At 49.0% G+C, this 22,155-nt stretch overlaps 1 protein-coding gene across 3 annotated transcripts in view; it reads right to left on the bottom strand.

The window, feature by feature from the left end:
* The window catches only part of EBF1 (EBF transcription factor 1), a 743,411-nt gene extending 728,090 nt beyond the window's left edge, over positions 1-15,321 (bottom strand). For all 3 annotated transcript variants that reach the window (XM_069653918.1, XM_069653920.1, XM_069653919.1), the window contains exons 1-4: positions 14,419-15,321; positions 8,695-8,851; positions 7,459-7,522; positions 6,474-6,529 (exon numbers count right to left, since the gene is read on the bottom strand). In XM_069653918.1, coding sequence (XP_069510019.1) covers positions 6,474-6,529; positions 7,459-7,522; positions 8,695-8,851; positions 14,419-14,549 — 408 coding nt within the window. In that variant the 5' untranslated portion in view covers positions 14,550-15,321. The remainder of the gene's footprint in view (positions 1-6,473; positions 6,530-7,458; positions 7,523-8,694; positions 8,852-14,418) is intronic.
* Between the last annotated feature and the right edge of the window lie 6,834 nt (positions 15,322-22,155).

Raw genomic sequence — 22,155 nt, 5'->3', positions numbered from 1 at the left:
TGAGTGCTCCTCTGCGATGTGCGGCTGGCTACTCTCTGCCACTTGTGGATGACTGCAACCCATTCAGAATATGCAAACAAAGGAATGCATATTCCAAACACAGCGTGTGAGATTCTCTGGAGTCACACACCCTGTGCCCCTCATTCTTTGTGTTGACAGTCTTTCAAGTGGGGCAATTTATAAGTGATGGCTCATTTAACAAGTCATTGTTTTACACAGTATGTGCTTAACATTGCAGTGTTAAGAACTGAACATGGGGCATTTTTATTCACCAGGCCAGCACAAGTATCACTTAGCTGACCAAACCTATGCATTCTTCAAAGAGAATTAAAATGCCACACAGAAAAAGTTACTTTCATGTCTCTTTAGTTGACACCTCAAAACTTTTTTTTGGTATATTACTTTTTGGTTACATATGGCGCATCCCTGCGAAGGTTAACTGTCATTTTCTCGCTTAAGTATTCTAGTGGCTGCTTTGGGACATGGACTAAATGCATCCGTTCAGCATCAAAGGTCTTTTAATTTTCTAAACAAGCCAGCCACTGGGTAGCGCGTACACCAGATGGCAACTCAATGTCACTTGGCACCTTGATAAGGAAAGTAGAGTTCATTGTTTGTCGCCATGCAGACACTAGTCCATGGCAAATCAATGCAGTAATATGTGTGCGGCAATGTTTTGTGTGCTTCACAAGCGACCACTATGTTGGTTAATGGGGTCTATGTGGCGCTCCCGTATATGTAACAGGACATATGCCTGTTTTTGTCTGATGTGTCCAATGTCCATACAATAGCATACTGGAATGTTTTATGTATGTTGCTTTGCCGAGCATGCCATACTGTGCCCACACTTAAAAACATAAAGCAATCAAGGAATTTGCCTCAAATTGTACATCGACTAGGCCAAACGCCCTTTGTACACTGGCACACCATGATTGTCACTAGCTGCAGGCCAGCACTAATAAGATATGCTAATGCCAGCTCTGTTAGAGCATGGGCCTGCCCTTTTTACCCGAAATAACCCCTGAGGCCTGCGTAATAGTGAGGAGGTAGTGGCTGAGGAACTGTGGACCCTTTATCGTGCCTTAAAAGCCAGTTTTGTTTAAAACGCTTCATCAGCTTATTACTGGTCAGGCTAAAATGTTGTAATAGGTGCAGTCCTTTCTGTGTAGCCTTTCTGTGCATGTGTTTATTGGGTCTCTCTTCTGGTATCCTGTCCTGTCTATAAATATAATTCCCAAAAGATGTTTCTGTATTGGGGGTTGGACATGCTCACATTGAAACCCAGCCCTTCCTCCTCTAAAATTCTTCAGAAACAAGAAGCAAAAGAGCCTTTGTACCCCTTTTGAGTGGCTGATGTTGCAGCCATTTTATAATTGCATCCAAAAACTCAAGCTGTCCAAATGAGTATGTATGGTTACAAACATTGTAATGTTGGGGTGAGTGTTGTGAACAGTGACGTGAGCACCAAGCCACGCATCTTTTATGAATTTTGAGATTCACCCATACAATCATTTTATCACAGACTTGTTTTATCTAACGTAGAGATCTCTGATCACTGTTATAGTCCTTAAATGCTCTGCGATTTAATGCAAAGCATACAGGAACCCTCACTGGTGCTATTTGTCCCCTTTCCCACTCTCAGAGAGGTACTTTGAAAGAGTACAATAAGAGTGTGCCAGGCTGCCCATCTTGGATTGATAACCTTCCATCAGAAAATAATTAATATGTTTAGTCTAGTATTGACCCTTGCGAAATACAAGTGATGTGGTATCCACAGAACACGTGCAACACAGGGTCAGACTCTCCTTGTTAGTCTCGAGTTTTGAGGGAGTCATTTGCCTATCCAGAGAAGGTTCTGCGCATCCCTATATCCAAGGATCTAAGGAGAAAGGCTTTAGTCTATAGAGGCTCACAGTGAATGCTGATTGTATCATTTTTCATTTAAATGATTTTGGTGTACAGCATTTCTTCTATGTATTCAATCTCTCTGTGCATTGCTTTGCGCACTCGTGTCGGTGCTCATGTGCATTGCTTAGTAAATTACTTTGGTCCAGTACACTTTTGAGGCAAAGCATTGTACCGGTGGTCGGCTAGCAAGGCGAGTGCGAGGGGATATTTGCCTCTTTGTGCCGGGTCACTGCGCGCTTTTCAGAGACTTGTGGTACTGTTTTTTCCTCTCTGGTGCTAGATAGGGTGCAACGATTCTCCATCACCTCGCGCAAACAACTCACTCCACCACCGCCTTCCCCCACGCCCCACTACCTCCAAACAGGTTTGGACTGGCCCATAGGGCAATAGGCCGAGGGCCCAACCAAAACCGCAAAATGCGGGTGTGGGCCCATTTTTTGAGTCAATATGGGCCACTTTTGTGGTCAATGTGAGCCACTTTGATGAGTTACTTCACTATGTGGCTAATAGTTTTGACCAGTGTTGCTAGACACATATTCTTTAAAAGTCACAATTTTCATCACATTTTATCAAAAAACTCCCCCTTCGGTGCTAGTCAAACAGTATCTCAAAAGCAATCAATAGCCATTTACAACTGTGGGCCACGTTTCATTGATGCCTTGTGGGCCAGCCCGACCCTGCCTCCAAACCTCACCGGAGGCACCCACACGATCACCACGCACTCGCCACGTCACCACGCAACAGCGTGACCAGCCTCCAATGCCATTCTGACCACGTTCCCTCGACCCCCATTGTCACAATACACCTTCCCCTGTTTCCCCAGCGCCATTGGCAGAGCCCCCGGCCCATATTCGGCATGCGAGCCCCCTCGCCCATATTCGGCATGCGTTTCGAGGGCCGTGGGGCATTTCCAAGGAATGCCCCCGCGCAGGGGAGTTGCTAGGTCTGGAAAAGACCCGGGGCTAAGCTGCTGTCGGAACTGTTGGGACTGGGGGCTAGCTGGTCTTTTGGCTGTAGCTCCTGAAATTCTATCCGGGGCTACAACCAAAAGATCAGGGGCTATAGCCCCCTTAGCCCCCCCCCCTAGCAACGCCCCTGCCCCCGCGCCTGTGCTATCGGTGTATTCATGGGCACTTGTTAATACGCCACGGCTGCGCAGCTTGGAATACGCGCGTGGTTTGATAAATAATAAATAGCACTCCCCGAAGTCCCGGGGGCGCGTTGCTGGCGCAGCTTTCCACCTGAAATCGGGGCACAGGGATCCACCGCCCCGGTGCGCCCCTGGACGCACACTTGTCTTTTTTCAAATGATGCCTTTTACGGAGGACGCCGACGGGAGGGGGGGAATGTGTGGGGGGGGAGGGGGCATTCTCCCACTAGCTACGGGTCTCCGACTACAGTATCGGTTACAGGATTTAAAAATAAGCGGTCTCTTCCTGCCCCTGCGCTCCCTGGCAGTCGGATAATAATAATGAGAGAGCAGGCGGTCACACGACGCCTCGGGACTGGCTGCACACGAGACCCGGCCGAAAAATGCATTAAAAGGACTCCCAGGCGCCAACTATGCGGCCGTTACAAAAAAATGCAGGATGTAGAGGGGAAAACTCTCCTGCTAAAACCTCCGCCCGGAGTCCAAAACGACAAATAGCCCGACTTTAAAGGAGGATTAAAAGACGAAACGTGAACTGCCGGCAAACGACGATTGAAAACAATAAGAGCGCAGAACTGAAGAGGCAGAGACGGGAAACTACCCAAGAGAACGCACAGCACCCGTCTAACACTGGATGCCCACGAAACTGTAGCAAATCCTTCAGAGATAACCGTTTTTTTATTTATTATTCTGTAAAAGATAACATTATTAAAATAAACTATCCAAACCAGGCAAAAAGCGGGCAATAAGCCGGCTCTTAACATACAAAAGCGTGCCATAATACCGTTATCCGGATTTCATTCTGAATACATGTTTGCGCGATATCCTGTAGAGACTGCCTTATTTTTCCACGTAGTCTCTGCTTAACAGATGTGAGAGAAGGGAGTGTCGCTCTGCACGGCCCCCTGCATACCAGTCGTCATGTTAGAGGGTCATTAAAGTAAAGGCGAATCCGGGGTCCGCTGCCCCCACGGGAGCAGGAAACAGCCAGCGAGTAGGGTGGTCGTCGCGAACCGCCCGCCGACCATTCCTTCCACACCGCGGAAGACTTAGCGAAAGGGGCTCAGGCGCGTAGAACACACGACTTGTTCTCTTGAAGCAGGGGCTTGTGTACAGGAAAAAAGGAGCCCGGGCAATGGACGAACACAAAACGACCGTCTCTCTCACTTCCACTACCACCGGAGGCAAGAATAATATGAAATACGTATAGATCTGCAGTGACACCGAGCAAATGAAAAACAAAAAGAATAACGCGCTGAGCGGAACATCTCCCGACGCAATTACTGCGAGGCAGGGGCTGGCCACAACACGCCATAGATATATAGGCGCCGCCCGCCCCTAATGTCTACTAACTGAGCAGAAATGGTGTGTGTGTGTGTGAGTGGAGGCGGAGGGGGGCGCTCCAATAATCGCGGGAAAACTGCAACATGTGGAACACTCAAGAAGTAGTCCCCCAAACACTGCCTGCCTCTTCTGGGAACTTCGGCGTCCGGGAAGGGCCACAGTACGCACTGTTTCTATGAATATGAACTGCCTGAAGCATTATAAATAAAGCGCCGAGAGGCGATTACGTTCTGCAGCCAGCTCTACACACTCACAAACACGCATGAGGCTAAAATGCAACAATGCTGTCACTCGCGTGCAGTAGTGCACTGCCAAGCCCACTGTGCGTGGAGGTCACAGAAATTAAGTGAAATTAATTGGTGACATATGTGCCCTCTCGCATGATTTTATTGCACATATACAGGCTTCCTGTAAAACAAAGTATATCAGGCCCTCCCAAACACTCACAGAAACGGACAGACTGTCGCTTAAAGCCCCCGGGGAAATTCAGCTTTGATGTTCGCAGACTAACACGTTAATACGCGTAATACGCAGATATATCAATATAGATACACACACACACACCGCCTTATGGTACACCCCAGCGTGAACCCGCCACGGAGCGAAGCGCGCCACCGCAGGCATGCAATAGGGGCTGTGTGCAGCCTTACAACCGGGTGCAGGGCGGAACGCACACACCGGTGAGATTCCGGGGAAACGTGCACCCGACCCGTGCGAACCACGACTTTAAACCGCGTGGAATGAATGACGGATAACGGAGCCGCGATCAGAGTTTCGTTTATTTAAACTGTGAACACAATTTTCATCCTGTAGGCAATCGCGAATTCCAACACTTAAAAAAGGTGCATGTTGTGTTAAACGGGAAAGCAGTGGGGTGTTTCAGAAGGCTGCTACCAAGGAAAGACTCGCAGATTTACAGCATCTGATGAATAATTAACAATCACCGCCCTCAAATGGGAATCGCCAGATGCGTATATAACGCCCGTGACTTACGCCTGGCTTAATGCTGAGTGTTTCAGATACGAAAAAATACAGAAATGCAAAATATCGCCATTTCTATTAAAAAACGCAAATTAAATTGGTTATCGCTGACAGAACGTGTACTAAAAAGCTAACACAAATTAGTGCAACATATTAATTAATTTGCCACAATATGGATGTGCGTAGTAACTTTAAGAATTAAACTGGCGAGGGGAAATATTGTCTTTTAATCAAATAAAATAGGCGACCAATGTCGGGTCTAGCAGGAGATGTTTTTGGATGTATTTCGCGTGCCTAGCTCGCGGGTGGGGGCCAGGCCTGCGACTCTGGGACCTGCTGGAGAAAGAGGAGGGCAGCAGCCCCCGCGGCCTTCAGCTCTCCGGACGGGGGCGGGTGCTGACAGAAGCCGGTGTCCAAGGAAGGGGCTGAGGAGAGCAGCACGTGGCGTGAATGTGACACGCACGCCGCCCCGGCCCCCATCCCCGCATTCTCACTGTCTATTGGGGTTACTCGGGCATATATGAACCCCATTTACCCCGCAGGTAGGGAGTGGGGGCGCCACTGACACACGCGTGGCAAGTGCCGCGGCGCTCCAGTTGGAGTGGAGAGCAGGGGCGGGCGAAGTATTTACCGGTTGTATTGTTATAATCACAGCGTGGCGTGCCCGAGTTTTGCCATCCCATGTCAATGGGGAGGTGGGGCCTTAGAATTGGCCTCCTATGGGGAGGGGGCGCAGTGTGAAGCTTGGTCATACATGCTCGGATGAGGTCAGAGGGTCGTGGTTAGAGCCCTGTCCATCACAATCCACAGAGGGCCACTGTGGTGCCAACCCCAGATCACACAGGACATGTCGACCAGGCCCTCTATAGAGTGCCCCCCTCACCCCCACACCAGTAATTAACCATTTAGATTATCAACACAATAGTGATCACATTTCAAGGCTCGACAAAATAAGAACAGACATTTGCATCCCACACTTGCACGAATACTGTTCAGCACACACTGGGCGGGGCACAGCGCCAGAAAGAGCCGTACACACAATTGCCCCCGAGACAGAAGGAGAAGTAAGACGAAGGGCCGCGCCCCCTACCTGCTTGGTCATGGAGTCGATGAGGCGCACGTAGAAGTCCTGCTCCGTGCGGATGCCTGCAACATGGAAACACAGCCGTCAGTGACTGGGAAGAAGGCCGGCGGCCATGACCTCACACCCGAGCCCCGGGTCCCCCGGCATGGGCAGGGAGAGGAGAGAAGCGCCGGTGCACGCGGGGCTGGCGTGCTACGCAGCTTGCAGGTGTCTCCATTAGGGACTGCGCCCCCACTATAACACAAGCCTGCCTGCCCCTGCATTTAGGGTTTACACGGAAAGTAAAGCGCTATAAATTAAAATCAGAAATGGAGACACACACCACGAATCGCATCAGTCACAAGGCGTGGCAGGACCTGGCCTCAGATGGCACGGTGTGTGCGCTGGAATACGGAGTGATGGTGGGGGGAAGGGAGATGTCGCCTGAACCCCGCGATACCCGAGGCGGACGTGGGGTAACGGGATGCACGTGCCCGCACTGGAGCCCCTGGTTTTTTCCCGCGCCTGTGTGGTCCCCCGCTGGTTTAAAGGCAGCATGCGCCCCTGTAGGAGCCCTGCCACCCGTGCTACTAGTGGCATCAACGGGGCAGGCATGCTCTAAAATGAGGGTGCTTTATTTGTGGCGCCCACCTTCACAAATAGGACCCCCTCCAACAAAGATGTTATTGAGAACGACTGGGCTTTTAGGAGAGGGGTGGGGGGGGGCAGGATCGTAGTTTTCGGTTCCACCAGGATGGGTTCTTGTGTGTCGACCAGTGGGGCGGGGTTGCGAGGAGGCCGGCACCGGGAAATGGGACCCCGGGCACTCTAGCGCACAGAGGCGGCTTTTTGGATCGGGTCATAGGGCCGGATTGTGGGGACGAAGCTCCGGTCCTCACGGGCAGGGGTCCTCGGGAATCTAGACCGCGGAGTTAGGGGCGGGGTCTATTCCGCGGGGGCGCGGCCCTGTTCGTCGGGTCTTGGGGGGCAGGCCCCGGTGCCTGAGGCTCACCGTTGCTGTAGAGCAGCTGCAGTCGGTAGTGGATCCCATTATTCGTTTTCTCGCTGCTGGATTCCTGCATTTAAAGGAAAATAAGGACAAAAGCATCAGATATTCCAAGGGGAGCCGGATGAAACCCTGGCTGAGCGGCCTCGCCACACCACAGGGCCGGGCCCACTGTAAACAAAGTCAGAGTGTAAACACGGTGCAGGTCACGAGTTCACATCTTCAAGAGTGAGTGAAATGGACAAAATGGCAACATCGCCAAAAATACGGGGAGAATTAATATATATATATATAATCCTTATCATAATTGGTCCTATGCATTTATTTCAAGAGCAATAGCTAATCGAGTTACTTAAATATACGATGGCATCTGGAGACACGGGGGTAGCCGCCTGTGGACAATATGGCGCCCCACAGGCAATCCCTCTAACACTAAGGCGGTGATTTGGGACAGTTAAAAAGGTTATTGCACCAGACACATTCTTAAATAACGTACTGGACAAGAGCAGTGAATTGTGAAAGGCTGATGCCTAGGTTGTGTTTTAATATGTAGATAATTGCCTGTCGGATTGTCTCCTGGAATGGTTTTGCTAAAAGTTTGTACTATACTATAATGCAATAATTAAAAAAAAAACGCTTATTAAAATAACACAACTGGTCTCAGGGGTGAATGTACATCCACAGGGACTTCCCTGTTAATGTCACCAGTAGGCACCATGTCACAGGGAACACCGGGCCCCAGTCTGGGGGTGGCTTAACTCCATGAATTTAATCTGGAGGGGGTGCAGTCTTGAGAAGCATCCTTTGAATAAATGGACTTGAAGTAAAACTCGAGTAAAAGCAAAGCCCAAGACTGGAACAGGCCTTCCACAGTGACATGGAGTCTTGCGGCTGGTGCCGACCTGCGATTAATGTCCAGAACCACAACAGCCACCTGTGATTAAGAGGTTCACCGTTAGCACCTTACAGAATAAGCCGCTGGGTGGGGGTTCCAAGAAAGGAGTTCCCGTGCAAATGGAGGGGCTAGGTCGGGGGCTTAACAGGCCATCCTGCTCTGCAGGGGAACCCCACTAGCCAGGGGCCACCAGATTTGCAGAAGGCCTCCCGAATCAGCAGACTTCAAGCGGCATCTCAGCACATTTCTGTTGGGCCTTCTTCCCTTTGGGTTAAGCCACTGTTCAGGAGAAGAAGCTGGGAGTGGGGGCTTGTGGTGCACAGTTAGAGGCGGCAACCCCACCTTACCTTCTCTTTCTCCACAAAGCCCACGAAGGCGGTGCGTTCGATTTCCACCGGCTGTCCCTGGCGGTCATACAGCGCCAATACGAAGTGGAAGAAGTTGGACTTCCGCAGATTGGACGGTGGCTGCTTCTCAAAGTGAGCCCGAGCCAGACCCACTCCACTGAATGAAAGAGAGAGAGAGAGAGAGAGAGAGAGAGAGAGAGAGTTAGAAGGATACACTCAGGCCAGGTCTGTTTCACTGGGTTACATGGGTACACTGGGGTCAGGTACACTCCTCTCAGAGAGAGATAAGGGTAAACTCTGACCAGGCCCACTCTGCTGAGGGTCAGAGCCAGAGAGGTGTGGTGGAGTACAGTAGAAGACCCTGACCAAGCCCAGATACACAGAGGAGAGAGACGGCGCGATAAAAGGGAATGGAAGGGCTCAGCTGGGGTGTAGTGCGGATCAGAAGAGAGGGCCCAGTCAGACCCACAACATCAAGAGGGGGAGTGAGGAGGTGGGGAGGCAATCTCAGCCAGGTCCCAAGCCAGGGAGGGGACGAGGGAGGAGAGAGAGACCCGTTGCACTGGGGCTACAGTGAAAGGGATGATCCAGGCCCAGGTCAGGCCCCCGCCATGAAGGAGAGAAGATCTGCTCAAACTAAAACGCTCAAATTCTATGTTTCACTGCACAAAAAACATCCTAACCAATCCATCCGCACCTGGCAATGCAGCACCCCCCTGCCCACAGACATCAAACAACAGCACACAACACCTAAAGGAGCAACTCGCCACACCCCAGCGCCTCGAGCACACTAGGCTTCCCTTCAGACATACATGCCTCTATGCGCTCTACACAGAACACCTGGAAACTGACCTGCATGCATAGCTTGGGTACTTCCGGTCTGACAGCAAGAGTGTATTGTGTTTCCCCCTTCTCCCAAGTAACCTGACCCATGCCGCTCCCCTTTCCATCCACCACGCCGCTTGGCGGCCTTGCAAATGGTGGTGGAGAGCGGTACAAAAACCTAGTAATAACAAAAGGACCAGATTATTATTATCATTATTCTTATTATTATTATTATTAATTGCACCGGAGGAGGGGAGTTGAGTAACAGAAGAAAACCAGCTAAGACCCAATTCATGGGTTTAATAAAAGTGGGAATGACAAACGCTGCCCGTTAACCCTTTACTTGTGCCTCTCCCTCACATCCATCTCTCTTACTCTCTTTCGCCCCTTTTTCCTTTAGCCATTCCCCCTCCTCTTCCAGTTGCTATTGCAATCCTTCATCTTTCAAATCCCAATCCTCTCTCCTTCCGTTCCACTTCTTCTGTCCTTCACTCTTATCCTATCCCCAAAATTCCCATCTCCTTAGGGGAGAAATCTATCCATTCATCCTTCATTTTTTGCTTCCTTCCTTTCTCCCCTCTTCCTGCACCCCTGTGGCTCCTTTCTTCCCCTCCTTCTCTTTCCTCCATCTTTCTTCGCTCCTCTGTTATCCCTACCCCACCACTCTTTCTTGACTTCATCTCCGTTCCACATCTCTCCTCCACCTTCTACCATTCCACTCACCATCTCCCTGAGTCGTCGGCCCCCATGTCCCCAAATATCCATTGCCTCTCCGCTCCCGTGCCTCGCATCCCTTCCACCGCCCCCACTCTCGCCTCTCATGTGGCCACGACCTCGCCTGGATCAGCTGTGAGCCCCAGAGAGCAGAGGTCGCCCCAGCATCCCAAGGCAGAGCCCCACGGCTGTGCTTTCATTTTGGGAAGTTTCTGAAACGCTGCATTGTATGTTGGCGGTTCCGGACCGTGTTCGTGAATTTGACAAGTGGCACAAGTTAGGAAAGGACTATGTAATGGAAAGCGGTCTTATGTAATGCCCTTCTGCCAATAATGTGGGCCTCACTGTGCATGGCCCTGTAAGAAAGGCGAGGAGAGTGTGTTTAGCAGATGCAGACAGCTGTGTGTGTTGATGGATGCAGATCGGAAGTACCCGTTACTTGTGTGCTGATATGAACATCTCAGCGTTCTTTGTGGCTGGTACGGACCGGGCAGGTTAACCGCATGGGCAGCCCCCAGCTTGTGAAGTGCAGAAGTGACGACATGGTTGTTGATAGAAGATGGCTAGGGCACCTGTGTATTATGGACAGTACTCCTGGCTGGTTATCTGAAGGGGCACGAGAAATGTAAAGGTGCACGGTTTTGGTAGTAAGGAGCTAGTTGAGTATTGAGAGGAAGTGAGGGGAGGGCGAGGCCGTTGTCACTTCCGGGTTATTGCTCGTTGATTTCACTGGGAACCTGAGCTCCGTAAACAGTATTACTTACTGGTAATGCCGTGCCAAAGGTCAGACTGGGACAAAACAATGACTTATCAACAAATAAAAAAAGTGTCCCACAATCAGTCATTGCAGTTTGTACGTTCCAATAGAGGCTGTTTTAATAGTGCCTTGATGCACAGTCTTGATAGAATGTGGAACAAAACGTGCTCTTTAAGGCACATTTAGTCAAGAACGTTGATCAAACTAACCAGTTGCACAGCGCGTGGGCCACATTGGCATGCAAAACCTGGCAACTTCGGCCATTGCCTTATGCCAGTCCAGCACTACCCAGCAGGAGCCGGGATTGTGGAGCGAGCACACGGGCAAGAGGGGGCGTTGGGCAAGGAATAGCATGGTAACCAGGAAAAACGTTCCACAAAGTAACCGGGCTGGTAAAACCGGGCAAAAAGTGGAGTTTCCAGGGAGATGCGCGCATTCGGGAAAGTGTTCTGACAGTGGCAGCACGGGCCCTGCACGCATGTGCTGCTTTAAAGGTCAGGCGCCTTTCGTCAGTTTCGGGGTTTGCTCGATCCTCATAGTTATACTGGTTTTCGTTTAATTCGAGATTTAAAAGGGAGGTAAAAGTCCTCCTGAACCAACAAGTGCCGTGTGTAATTCACAGCGAGGACAGACGTGGGCAGGGGCGTTGCTAGGGGGGGGGGGGGTGCTAATGGGGCTGTAGCCCCTGATCTTTTGGTTGTAGCCCCTGATAGAATCTCAGGAGCTACAGCCAAAAGACTAGCTAGCCCCCAGTCCCAACAGTTCCGACATCAGCATAGCCCCAGGTCTTTTCCCGACCTAGCAACTCCCCTGGACGTGGGGAAAGCGGGGATGGGGAAAGCGGGGACAGACGGCCAACCCGTGACTCCCCAGGAAGAGTCAGCGGGCGGCGGGGGCGCAAGTAAACGCAGAGAAGCAAGAGGGGGAGAGAGAAACAGTGCGGAACCACGGGAGAGAGAAAGACAGCGAGGAGCCACAGGAGAGAGAGAGTCAACGAGGAGCCACAGGAGAGAAAGACTGCGAGGAGCCACAGGAGAGAGAGTCAACGAGGAGCCACAGGAGAGAGAATGAGGAGATACTTGGAGAGAGACAATGAAAAGCCAGGGGAGAGAGGTACAGTGAGAAGCCTCTGGGAGAGAGAAAGAAAGTGAGAGGCCATAGAGAAAGACAGCAAGGAGCTACGGGAGAGCGAGAGAGACAGCAAGGAGGCTGTAGACACGGGACGAAAGACAACTAAGAGTCAGGGAGAGAGAGAGAGAGAGAGAGAGAGAAGAGTCAAGGGAGAGAGAAAGACAGCGAAGATCCACGGGAGAGAAAGACACTGTGGGGCCACGGGAGAGAGAAATGCAATCGGGAGACAAACAGACAATGGGGATCCACAAGGACAGAGAGAAAGACAACGAGGGAAGAGGGCAATAAAGTTACGAACGAGCCATGGGAGCGAGAGAGACAATGGAGAGGCAGAGCCAGTTGTGGAGCAGCCACGGGAACGAGAAAACGAGAGCGAGAGGAAGAGATAGAAAGGTTTGGAGCGGCCCTCGGAAAAGTACAACTAGGAGAGAGAAAGTCAGGAAGGGCGATGTGTAAGGGCATGGATGCGGCACGGGGAGCGGCAAGGCATGTGCGGAGTCCTGCAGAGGGAAGGCAGGCACCAGCCAGGCCGAGAACAGGGCACGGCAATGGTGACTCTGAGGGCGGGTGGGAACGCGAAGGGCCACGCGATGAGACGGCGTGAGTGCTTGCATATTCTCCCTGACACAAGGTGAGGGTACACGGGCCCCCGAGCGTGCCAGGAGAGCCGGGAGTATTCACCACCCTGGGGGCGAGAGTCTGGGGTGCTGCGTCTTTGCATAGGTATGAAAGGGGCAAGTGGCACAGATGAGTGAACGCGTGTTGGCAGAGGTACGGTGGAGACATGTGAGTGATGGTTACGTGTGCCAGCTGGGGTATTGAAGAGAAGGGTTAAGGGCCGAGGATAAATACATCGGTGAGAAGGCTGGGCCGTGCTGCTTATGATGGGCACTGCATGGGTTCTGGTAGTGCTGGTGGGTGCCAGCTGCTAGGGAAAAAGCAGACATGGGCACCGGGTTGTGTTTTTGTACCAAGGCTGCAGGGTGCATGGAGGCAGCGTGGGCGCTAGACGGGATGCGTGCATTGGAAGTGACGAAGAAGGATGCCCTGGGCACGATGAAGGTGCTGCGCCGAGTGGGGCCCCCGGCGGCCCTGGAGAGTGTGAGGGTAGTGACAGTGCTGGGGCAGGGGGAGGCGGTACCGAGTAGCAGGAGAGCCCTTCTCCCGGACGCACAGGGCAAGAGGAAGGGGAACAGCAGCGGGCCAAAAAGTCCCCTCTCAGGGCCTCTTACTAAGCGCTGTGTGGATAGTTCAGCACTGTGTGGGCCCGCTGAGGAAGGGGTAAGGATGGTGGTAGCACACAGTGGGGGTGCGATGGACAGGCTCACGCACAATACAAGTAGCTATGCAGCAAATAAAGCATAATAAACCTGATGGGCAAAGTGCGGGATCTGTGGGTGCTGGACAAAGAAGCTCACAGGACAGAGTGTAGGATCCGAGGCTGCTGGACAGTGAATGTGACAGGACAGAGTGTGTGATCTGATGGGGTGCTGCACAGTGAAGGTGACAGGACAGCGTGTGTGATCTGATGGGGTGCTGCACAGTGAAACTGACAGGACAGAGTGTGGGATCTGAGGGGGTGCTGCACAGTGAAGGTGACAGGACAGAGTGTGGGATCTGAGGGGGTGCTGCACAGTGAAGCTGACAGGACAGATTGTGGGGTCTGATGCTGCTGGACAGTGAAGCTGACAGGACAGAGTGTGGGATCTGAGGGGGTGCTGCACAGTGAAGCTGACAGGACAGAATGTGGGATCTGAGGCTGCTGCACAGTGAAGCTGACAGGACAGAGTGTGGGATCTGAGGGTGCTGGATTGTGAAGCTGACAGGACAGAGTGTGGTATCTGATGGGGGGCTGCACAGTGAAGCTGACAGGACAGATTGTGGGGTCTGATGCTGCTGGACAGTGAAGCTGACAGGACAGATTGTGGGGTCTGATGCTGCTGGACAGTGAAGCTGACAGGACAGAGTGTGGGATCTGAGGCTGCTGCACAGTGAAGCTGATAGGACAGAGTGTGGGATCTGATGGGTGCTGCACAGTGAAGCTGACAGGACAGAGTGTGGGATCTGATGGGTGCTGCACAGTGAAGCTGACAGGACAGAGTGTGGGATCTGAGGGTGTGAGGAATTGGAGCTGCTGGGCATGTCTGGGATCTGAGGGTGGGAGGGACTGAGGCTGCTGGGCATGGTGTGGGATCTGAGGGTTGGGCAGTGAAGGTGTTGGACAGAGTGTGTGGGATCTGCGCGTGCTGGACAGCGTGAGGGCACAGAACGTGCGGGGCACGGCCGGCTCCCCCTACCTCTGCGCGGCGGTGTTGGCGTCCAGCACCCCGGCGCCCTGCATCCAAGTCCGGACGGCGCTCATGCCTCCCAGCGGCTCCTCCTTCATGCTGCTGCCGCTCCGCTGGATGCTCTCCTGGATGCCGAACATGGTCCCTTCCCCCGAGGAGAGGGAAGCAGTGCACTCTCTAGCGCCGGGCTCCGGGCAGCACACACCGGACAGGTGTCTACCCTGCTCAGATCCGAAGTTGGGGTCCTGGCTTCTCAGGTCCGGGGGTCTTGGCTGCTCATATCCAGGCTGGGGTCCTAGAAGCCCAACTCCAGGGCACGCTACTTTCGGCTCAGATCCAGGGGTCTTGGCTGCTCTCCAGGGCTGGGGTCTTCTTGGCTGTGATCCAATGCAGGGGTCCTCTTGGCTGCTCAGGCCTGGAGCTGGGGGTCTTGGCTGGTGAGATCCGAGGGTCTTGGCTGCTCATATCCAGTGCGGGGGTCCTCTTCGTTTTCTCCAGGGGATGGATATTATCGGACGTTCTGCTCAGGGTCTGCGGTTCTTAGACGCTCAGACCCCAGGCTGGGACAGCGCTGGCACAACTCACACAACAGTGGCCACATCCGACGTGGCTCCGAGGTGCAGCCTCCCGCTTCCGAGGGAGGATGCTGCGGGGCGCAGGCTGGGTGCTGCAAGTTCCTGCGCAGCCTGAAGGAAGAAGATGCAGCCAGGGCTGCCTGTGTGTACTGGCTCTGCACCCAGTCCCCCTGCGCGGCCAGGCGCCTGCATACAGTCCCCGCTATGCAGAGTGCTTGCACGTCGTTCTCTGCACACCCTCCATGCACCCCTGCAGCGCGGCTCCCTGCACACAGCCCCCGCACAATGTGCTACTCCTTTCCTCTGGATGCCTGGCCCACTCTCCCCTGAGTCGCAAGCCCCAGCGGGATGGGGAGGGAACACGAAGCCACGCCCACCTCATTTACATCGTTCTGCCAGCCTGTGCCGCCTGCGCCAATAGTAAGCCGGGAGAAAGCGACAAGCAGGAAGCGAGCGTGCACAGGGGGAGGAGCTTGCAGAGCCCGTGGGCGTGCCCGATACTTGCTCTTCACTCTACTATTGTGATCACCGTCACAGGCGGGAGACACGCAGCATCTGCGGCACTGGAGAGACGTCCTATGGGACACAGGCAGAGAGGCAGGCCCAACGTGAGAAATAGAGACGTCCTTTGAGAGAGATGGGGCCTTTCAGCAGCGAGAGAGGAACGGCCAAGAATGGAAAGAGAGAACAAGAGAGTGTATTGGATTTGGTAGATAGATGTCATGGGCGAGGGCCCCCTTGAAAGGTCGGGCGGCGGGTCAATATGAGAAACAGAAGCCCGATTTGCAGGACATAACCCATTGGTAGAGAGGCAGGCGAATAGGAAAAAGAGAGGAGAGCAAGGGAGAGAAACTGTTTTGGTTGGTCCCTGTAAAATAGGCATGGGCTGTGTTAGTGGGGGCCACATGAGACAGAGTGAGCCTAGGGGAGGCAGACCACATGAGCGGGCGATCATATGAGAGGGAGACCCAGGGCAGTTTCTAGGCAATGCGGTGCCCTGGGCAAACAACAAAAATACCCCCCCCCAACCCCTTCATGAGTTTGCGCCACACTCCCATGATGCAAACATGGACCCTGCGCAAGCACTACCTAACATAATGCTCAAAATCAGTGTGCACAGACGCAGCCAGGCAGGTCCCTGAAAATGCCATAAGAGGCTGCAGTGCAGCTGACCAAACATGAGGTGTTTAGCTACTGTGTCATATTTATGTCTGGGTGGAGGGAGTGGGGGATTGGTGTTAACAAACAAATGCAATGCAATAAGGGACTGATGTGAAGGCTAACTCCTTTATAGAGTTAAAAACTGGGACAAGGAGGACGGGGAGGCAATGGATTATATGGATTACCTTTAGTGTATCTTTTGGCAAGGGACAGAGCAGGGACCCCTTTGACTCTCCCAAGTTTACAAGAAAAGTGTAAAGTCACTTAGTGATATTACAAATGCTGACAGAAGGCCACAGCCAGGCACAATAGTTGCCCCTTAACCATACCCATGCCACATAAACTAGCTTTTTGGCATCAGTCTCAAAGCTCACTGCTCATCAAAAGTGCAGAGCCCAGGTTTCCCATTGTCATGCATGAGAAGGACGGCCAGTCTTGTTTTTGCTTGTTTTTGCTTTGAATTCTGGGACTTGTAGGCTTTTACATTGGGAATTAAGGAAAACAATAAGTCCCAGAATGCAAAGAAAAGAAACAGGACTGCACAGCCTTCTCACGCATGGCCTGGGACATCTTGTGATCTCAGAGGGGTGTGTGTGTGTGTATTTCTTATCCTGTTTTGCACTCCTGTGGATGATCTGTAAACTGAAATGGCTTTGAGGATAGGGCCTGCAAAACTTTTGGCTTTTATCAGGAACATGAACAAAGAAACTGTGTAGGAACTAGTGTAAACATCTTTATCCTCAGCCTTTTAAAAGCAAAAGCTCGGGAAACAAATCGGAACCTATTCCTGGCATTTATAGACCTGACTCAGGCCTTTGACTTAGTCAACCGAAGAAAGCTCTGGGAAAAACTCATCAGTTGGGATTGTCCCCAGGAGATTCTGAATCCTATCAAAGCTTTGCACGCTTCTACATCAATGCAGGTACGATTGAACACCAGTGGCCTACTCTCGTCATCCATAACAACTGACAGAGGGGTCAAACAAGGCTGTCCACTAGCTCCAGCCCTCTTCCTGTCTTATTTTGGGGACTATGAAGATATTTCAACTAGCACACGAGCATTCCCCCCAGAATTGGGTAAAGAAAAGATTCCGAGACTTCTGTATGCAGACGATCTTATCCAATTGGACCAGACCCCAATTGGCTTACAACGGCAGTTGTCTGCACTGACTACATACACAGCTGCCAACGACCTAGAGGTAAATAAACAAAAAACGAAGATAATGGTGTTTGGAAAAAACCTAAAAAAGACAAAGAAGAATTTGTGGTACCTGGCCACAAACAAAATCGAACAAGTGACTGAATTTAAATATCTTGGAGTCCTTATTGACTCCACGGCCAAAGATTCAGCGATGCAACACCATCTTTCGGAAAAAATGAAAACTCTCGCCTCACAAGCAAAAATATTGGACAACAAATATGGTCGCTTCTCATTGTTGCCCCTAATCAAATTCTATAGGGGCAAAGTTATTCCAACTATTACCTACGGAGCGGAGGCTATGCCATCTTTACCCCACAGTTTATGGGCTAGATTGGAGAGTCTGTTCTGGCGTTCAGTCTTGAATCTACCATCTTCCACTCCGATCGCCTTGATAAGACGTGAACTTTCCCTCTCTTCTTTAGAGTCAATAGTGAAAAGAGCGGCAGTTATGTTATATCGAAAGATAAAAGATCCTTCCTCCTTGGCAATTTTTCTGATGGTACAGGCAGAGTGAACGCAAGTAAATCCATGTTACTATCAAAATGGGAGCTAATGTGCCTACAGCAACTTGAAATCTGCGGAAGCTCCATGGAAGAACTTTTGGGTAACCCGACAAAAACTAAAACACGAATGGAAGAAATGGACTGGATAATTACACTGGATAAGGCATCTGAGTACAAACTAGCTAGACATCTACCTCCAACAATCAGAAAACTGAATGAAATTCAACCTTTCTTGATAAGGCATCCAAACAGGAAAACTCGGAGCACTCTACTACGTGCAAGGCTAAACTTGTTACCCACAAACGAGATTCTGTACACAAGGTGCCTTGCAACAACGAATACTTGCCGTTTTCGTAATAACTCTGAACAAAGCGAAACATTACGGCATCTATTATTACTGTGCTCAGGCACAGAGAAATTTAGATCACCATACATACTTCATCACCTAAAAAATGCCTATCTAAGGGAAGAAGACCTCCGGTGGGAGCGCTTAATAGGAGGCTTGAGAACATCTTGGTCTATCGCAGCTACTAAAATCTTGGACCAGATCTTTGCACATGTACCTCCGTACTGTGTTTTACAAGAAATTGCAAAGTCTGAAAACTCCTGTCTAGAGAGTAAATGGGGAATAGATCATCAGCTGCTTATGGTGTTACAGTGAAGATAATATCTCCCTTTTTCCCCCACGGGTGGTACAGCTTGAGCCTCACAGCATGTGCTTGCTTTCTTTTTGCATACATTAGCACTCTGCACACCCACCCAGTCCATGCATCAAGGCTTCAGTGATTCACACCAGATATTTCAGTGGCATGTTGTTCTGCCTTTGTTGTGCCTCTCCCTACCTTGCGCCCCGGGCAGTCACCTGCTCTGCCCACCCCTAGAAACGGGGCTGTGGAAACCAAATGAGATATCTTAGAAAGTTTAGCATACAAAACACAACAAATAGTACGTAAATACAACATAAATAAAAGTGTAACACAGAACGTTAACCAATGCCACTCATCACTTTAAGACAATTTAATATGCTTAATAACATTTTTGTAACAGCTAGTGACAAAGCAATCTAGTATCCCCACATGCTACATTCCCAAACACGATAGCTCATAATTGCATACATAATGTGAATAACGTTTTGAAAGTATGAGGTTGGTTTGCTTTCTCGCTATGCAAGAGTTAATTGGAACACGTTACAATTTTTTTAACAAAATCAGACTCCCTTGCCTTCCAAAAATTTGCCCTTTTCATACCCGAATTTGGAAGTTCTTCTGATTTTCATTAGATTTATGTTTGAAAAAGATGTCTCGACATCCTAAATGATTTGGGAACTTCAAAAGAGATCTTGGCCAACAATCCATCCAACGTAAAGAAAATTGTATGGACTCGGGACTGGCAAGAGACTGAAACAAAGAGAGCATTCTCGAAGACCCACACGCTTACGAAGACCTTGCTGGCCTCTTATAATCAGACTCTGGCCTACTTGACAAAGTTCCCAAGTGTCAAACATCGACAGTTGTTCATGAGATTCCAGTTCAACATTCTTCATATTATTTTTTTTGATGCTTTTTTAATTTCTTTATTTTTTATTGTGTCTTAGCCAAAACAAAAAAATCTTGACTTTTTACACATTCATTTTTACAAGTTATCACAAATATTAACAATTAATTAATTGAATCAATAGAACAATACAAAAACAATTCACATATGATCCTAAAATACTAAGTTTCCACTCAGAAATAAATAAATAAAAAGATCCAATAGAGGAGAAAAAAAGAAACTATAATAGACAACAAAGCCATGAGATCAAACACAAATAATATGCAGGTTATGCTCAGTACGTGCATTCTAGAATTATGCCTACAGTATATGTGGTTGGGAATTGTTTTCTCATTGCAACCTTTCTTACACTTATTACTTCCCAATGAGGTTGAGTTCTTTCAGAACCTTCACTACTTCCACTGTTAGGAATAGTTCATTTACTGAAGCCAGTCTGTCCCAAAAAATGTCTGACTCAAGCGATTCAACGTTATGTACAAATCTTTGAAATCTTTGCAGTCTCAGATCCCATGTTCCTGAGCAAGTCACTAATAAATGTTAATAGACTGTTTTACCCCTTTTACACATTTCTGGCAGACATCTGACAGGAATACTACCTTATCTCTAATGTGCTGAATTTCTAATGTTGGAAAAATGTTGAGTCTAAATATAAGGAAATCTGATCTAAATCTTTGGTCAGGTGATTTCCTTAAGTAAGAAGGCAGAAAATATCTGGGTTTGTCAGTCGGAGTAAACAAGAACGATATTTTTGCTAGTCTCATCCTCTCTTTGCTAGTCTCATCCTCTCTATAGTCTTTATCCAATCCCTTCTTTTCACTGATTCTTTCACTTTCAGGGGATTTTGGATAAGGATTTCCCTATTACCGTCCGATTGTGTTAGTATCTCGTTACATTGTTCCCTTAGTTTGTTGAGAAATCTATTATCGGCCCACTGCAATAAAATCGCAACGTCCCAATAGAGGGATGATACCGAGGATCAAGGATCAATCTATACAGGGAAATCCATTTCCGTTCTAGCCAAGCCAGGAGATAAATAAGACGAAGTTCATAGTGTAAACATGCCATTGGGACACAGTTTGGAAGACCAAGCATACTTTTCCATAATTTGGCTTCCACTCTGTCCCAATCAACGTCAACACTTTTCAAGTTACACTCAAGACCAAAAAACAAGGTTGAGACTATTTTTCCAATATAACATTTTATAAGTGGCAGGATGGAAAATGTACAATATTTCATATGGATTTTCTTCATTTGAGCTCCCAAACATTCTTCATAATAACACCACTCTCCATCGATATGGGCTAGCTCAGCATTAAATTTGCATACTCTGTAATTTACAGGAGTGTTTGCTAAAACATTTGATCCTGTTTTGTCAAAAACTTCGAAGTCTAAGAACCTTGTACTTAAGTAACCACCTATTGGCGCAGTTCGGTTTAGATACAGAGGCCTGGTCGGAGGCTTTTTATGCAGAGGAGATGTCCAGATGGTCATTCGCTTTAACTACATTTTTGGAAATCGTTCTGGAGAGATTGTTTTCTGCTTAAATGAAGTTGGAAAGTATTTTGTTAAGTTTTGTTAAATGGTAAAAGTTTGTAAGAAACTGTAAACCTTAATAATTATTAAAAAAAAGTGTAACACAGAACATTAACCAATGCCACTCATCACTTTAAGAAAATGTAATATGCGTAATACCTTTTTTGTAACAGCTAATGACAAAGCAATCTAGTATCCCCACATATTACATCCCCAAACACTACAGCTCATAATTGCATGCATATTGTGAATAACATTTTGAAAGTACTGTTGCCTTTTTTCAGTTAGGAGACAACATTCAGTAACCAAGTGCTTACTCGTTTCCACTTCACCTTCCTCTTTACAGAGTCTGCATCGCCTCAAAGCCATCAGGATTTCATTCCTAGCATGCAACACTTCATTACACCCTAAACGATTAAATCTAAAATGTTCGAAAATTGATCTAAAAAATTACTAATATAAAGCATGAGGGTCCCCCATGTTAGTAAAATACATAAATATTCTTTAGCTAATGTATTTTCCTTTAATTTATCAACGTAATTATTCCAGTCCCAAAGTGTTTTTTTTCTTTATTTCTCTAATACACAGCGCTTATTCTGAGTCAGGTGTAAAACTCGACGTTTCCAACGGAGAGCCGATCTTACTTAAAAATTCCAAGTTCACATTCATAAACTTTTAGGGTTGCTTTGGCCATGCATCCCTGCTTCCATGCTTCTCTTAAGAATGATAATAAATGGCCTTATTTTGCCATTATTAACACGCTCTTCAAATCTCCACAATAGTTCTCAACAATAGTTGTCCAAATTCTAACCGAATCATAACTAGGGGGACAACATACAGGGAGATTCAGAAGGAATTTCCAATGAAGAGATTCTATATCCTAATCCACATGGATAACTCTGCCAATTCTGTTTTCAAGCTATGGACACTGTCTTTTGCTTGTGCAGAGTTAAAAGAGGGCTTAGTAGTAATCCCACATGCTTAAAATTAAAGCCCCAATCACATTACGTATTCGAGATTTTATCCTGTTATTTACATCTTAGGAAAAAAAGGTCCTAGATACCAATATTCTTGAAACACCTCGACAAAGTCAGCAGCAAGTCTCCGTACACAGCTGAAATACCAGGTGACTGTCAGGATTTTGCTTTATATAAGACTTGAATCAATTGCTGTTCGCTGCACTGCTCAGGCTACTTCTTTTGATTAATAATGAGAATACC

The sequence above is a fragment of the Ambystoma mexicanum genome, chromosome 3q, assembly GCF_040938575.1.
Source record: "Ambystoma mexicanum isolate Mex_15411 chromosome 3q, UKY_AmexF1_1, whole genome shotgun sequence".
NCBI lineage: Eukaryota > Metazoa > Chordata > Amphibia > Caudata > Ambystomatidae > Ambystoma > Ambystoma mexicanum.
Note: the sequence above shows the minus strand (reverse complement) of the source record. Positions and strands in the feature narration are given on the sequence as shown.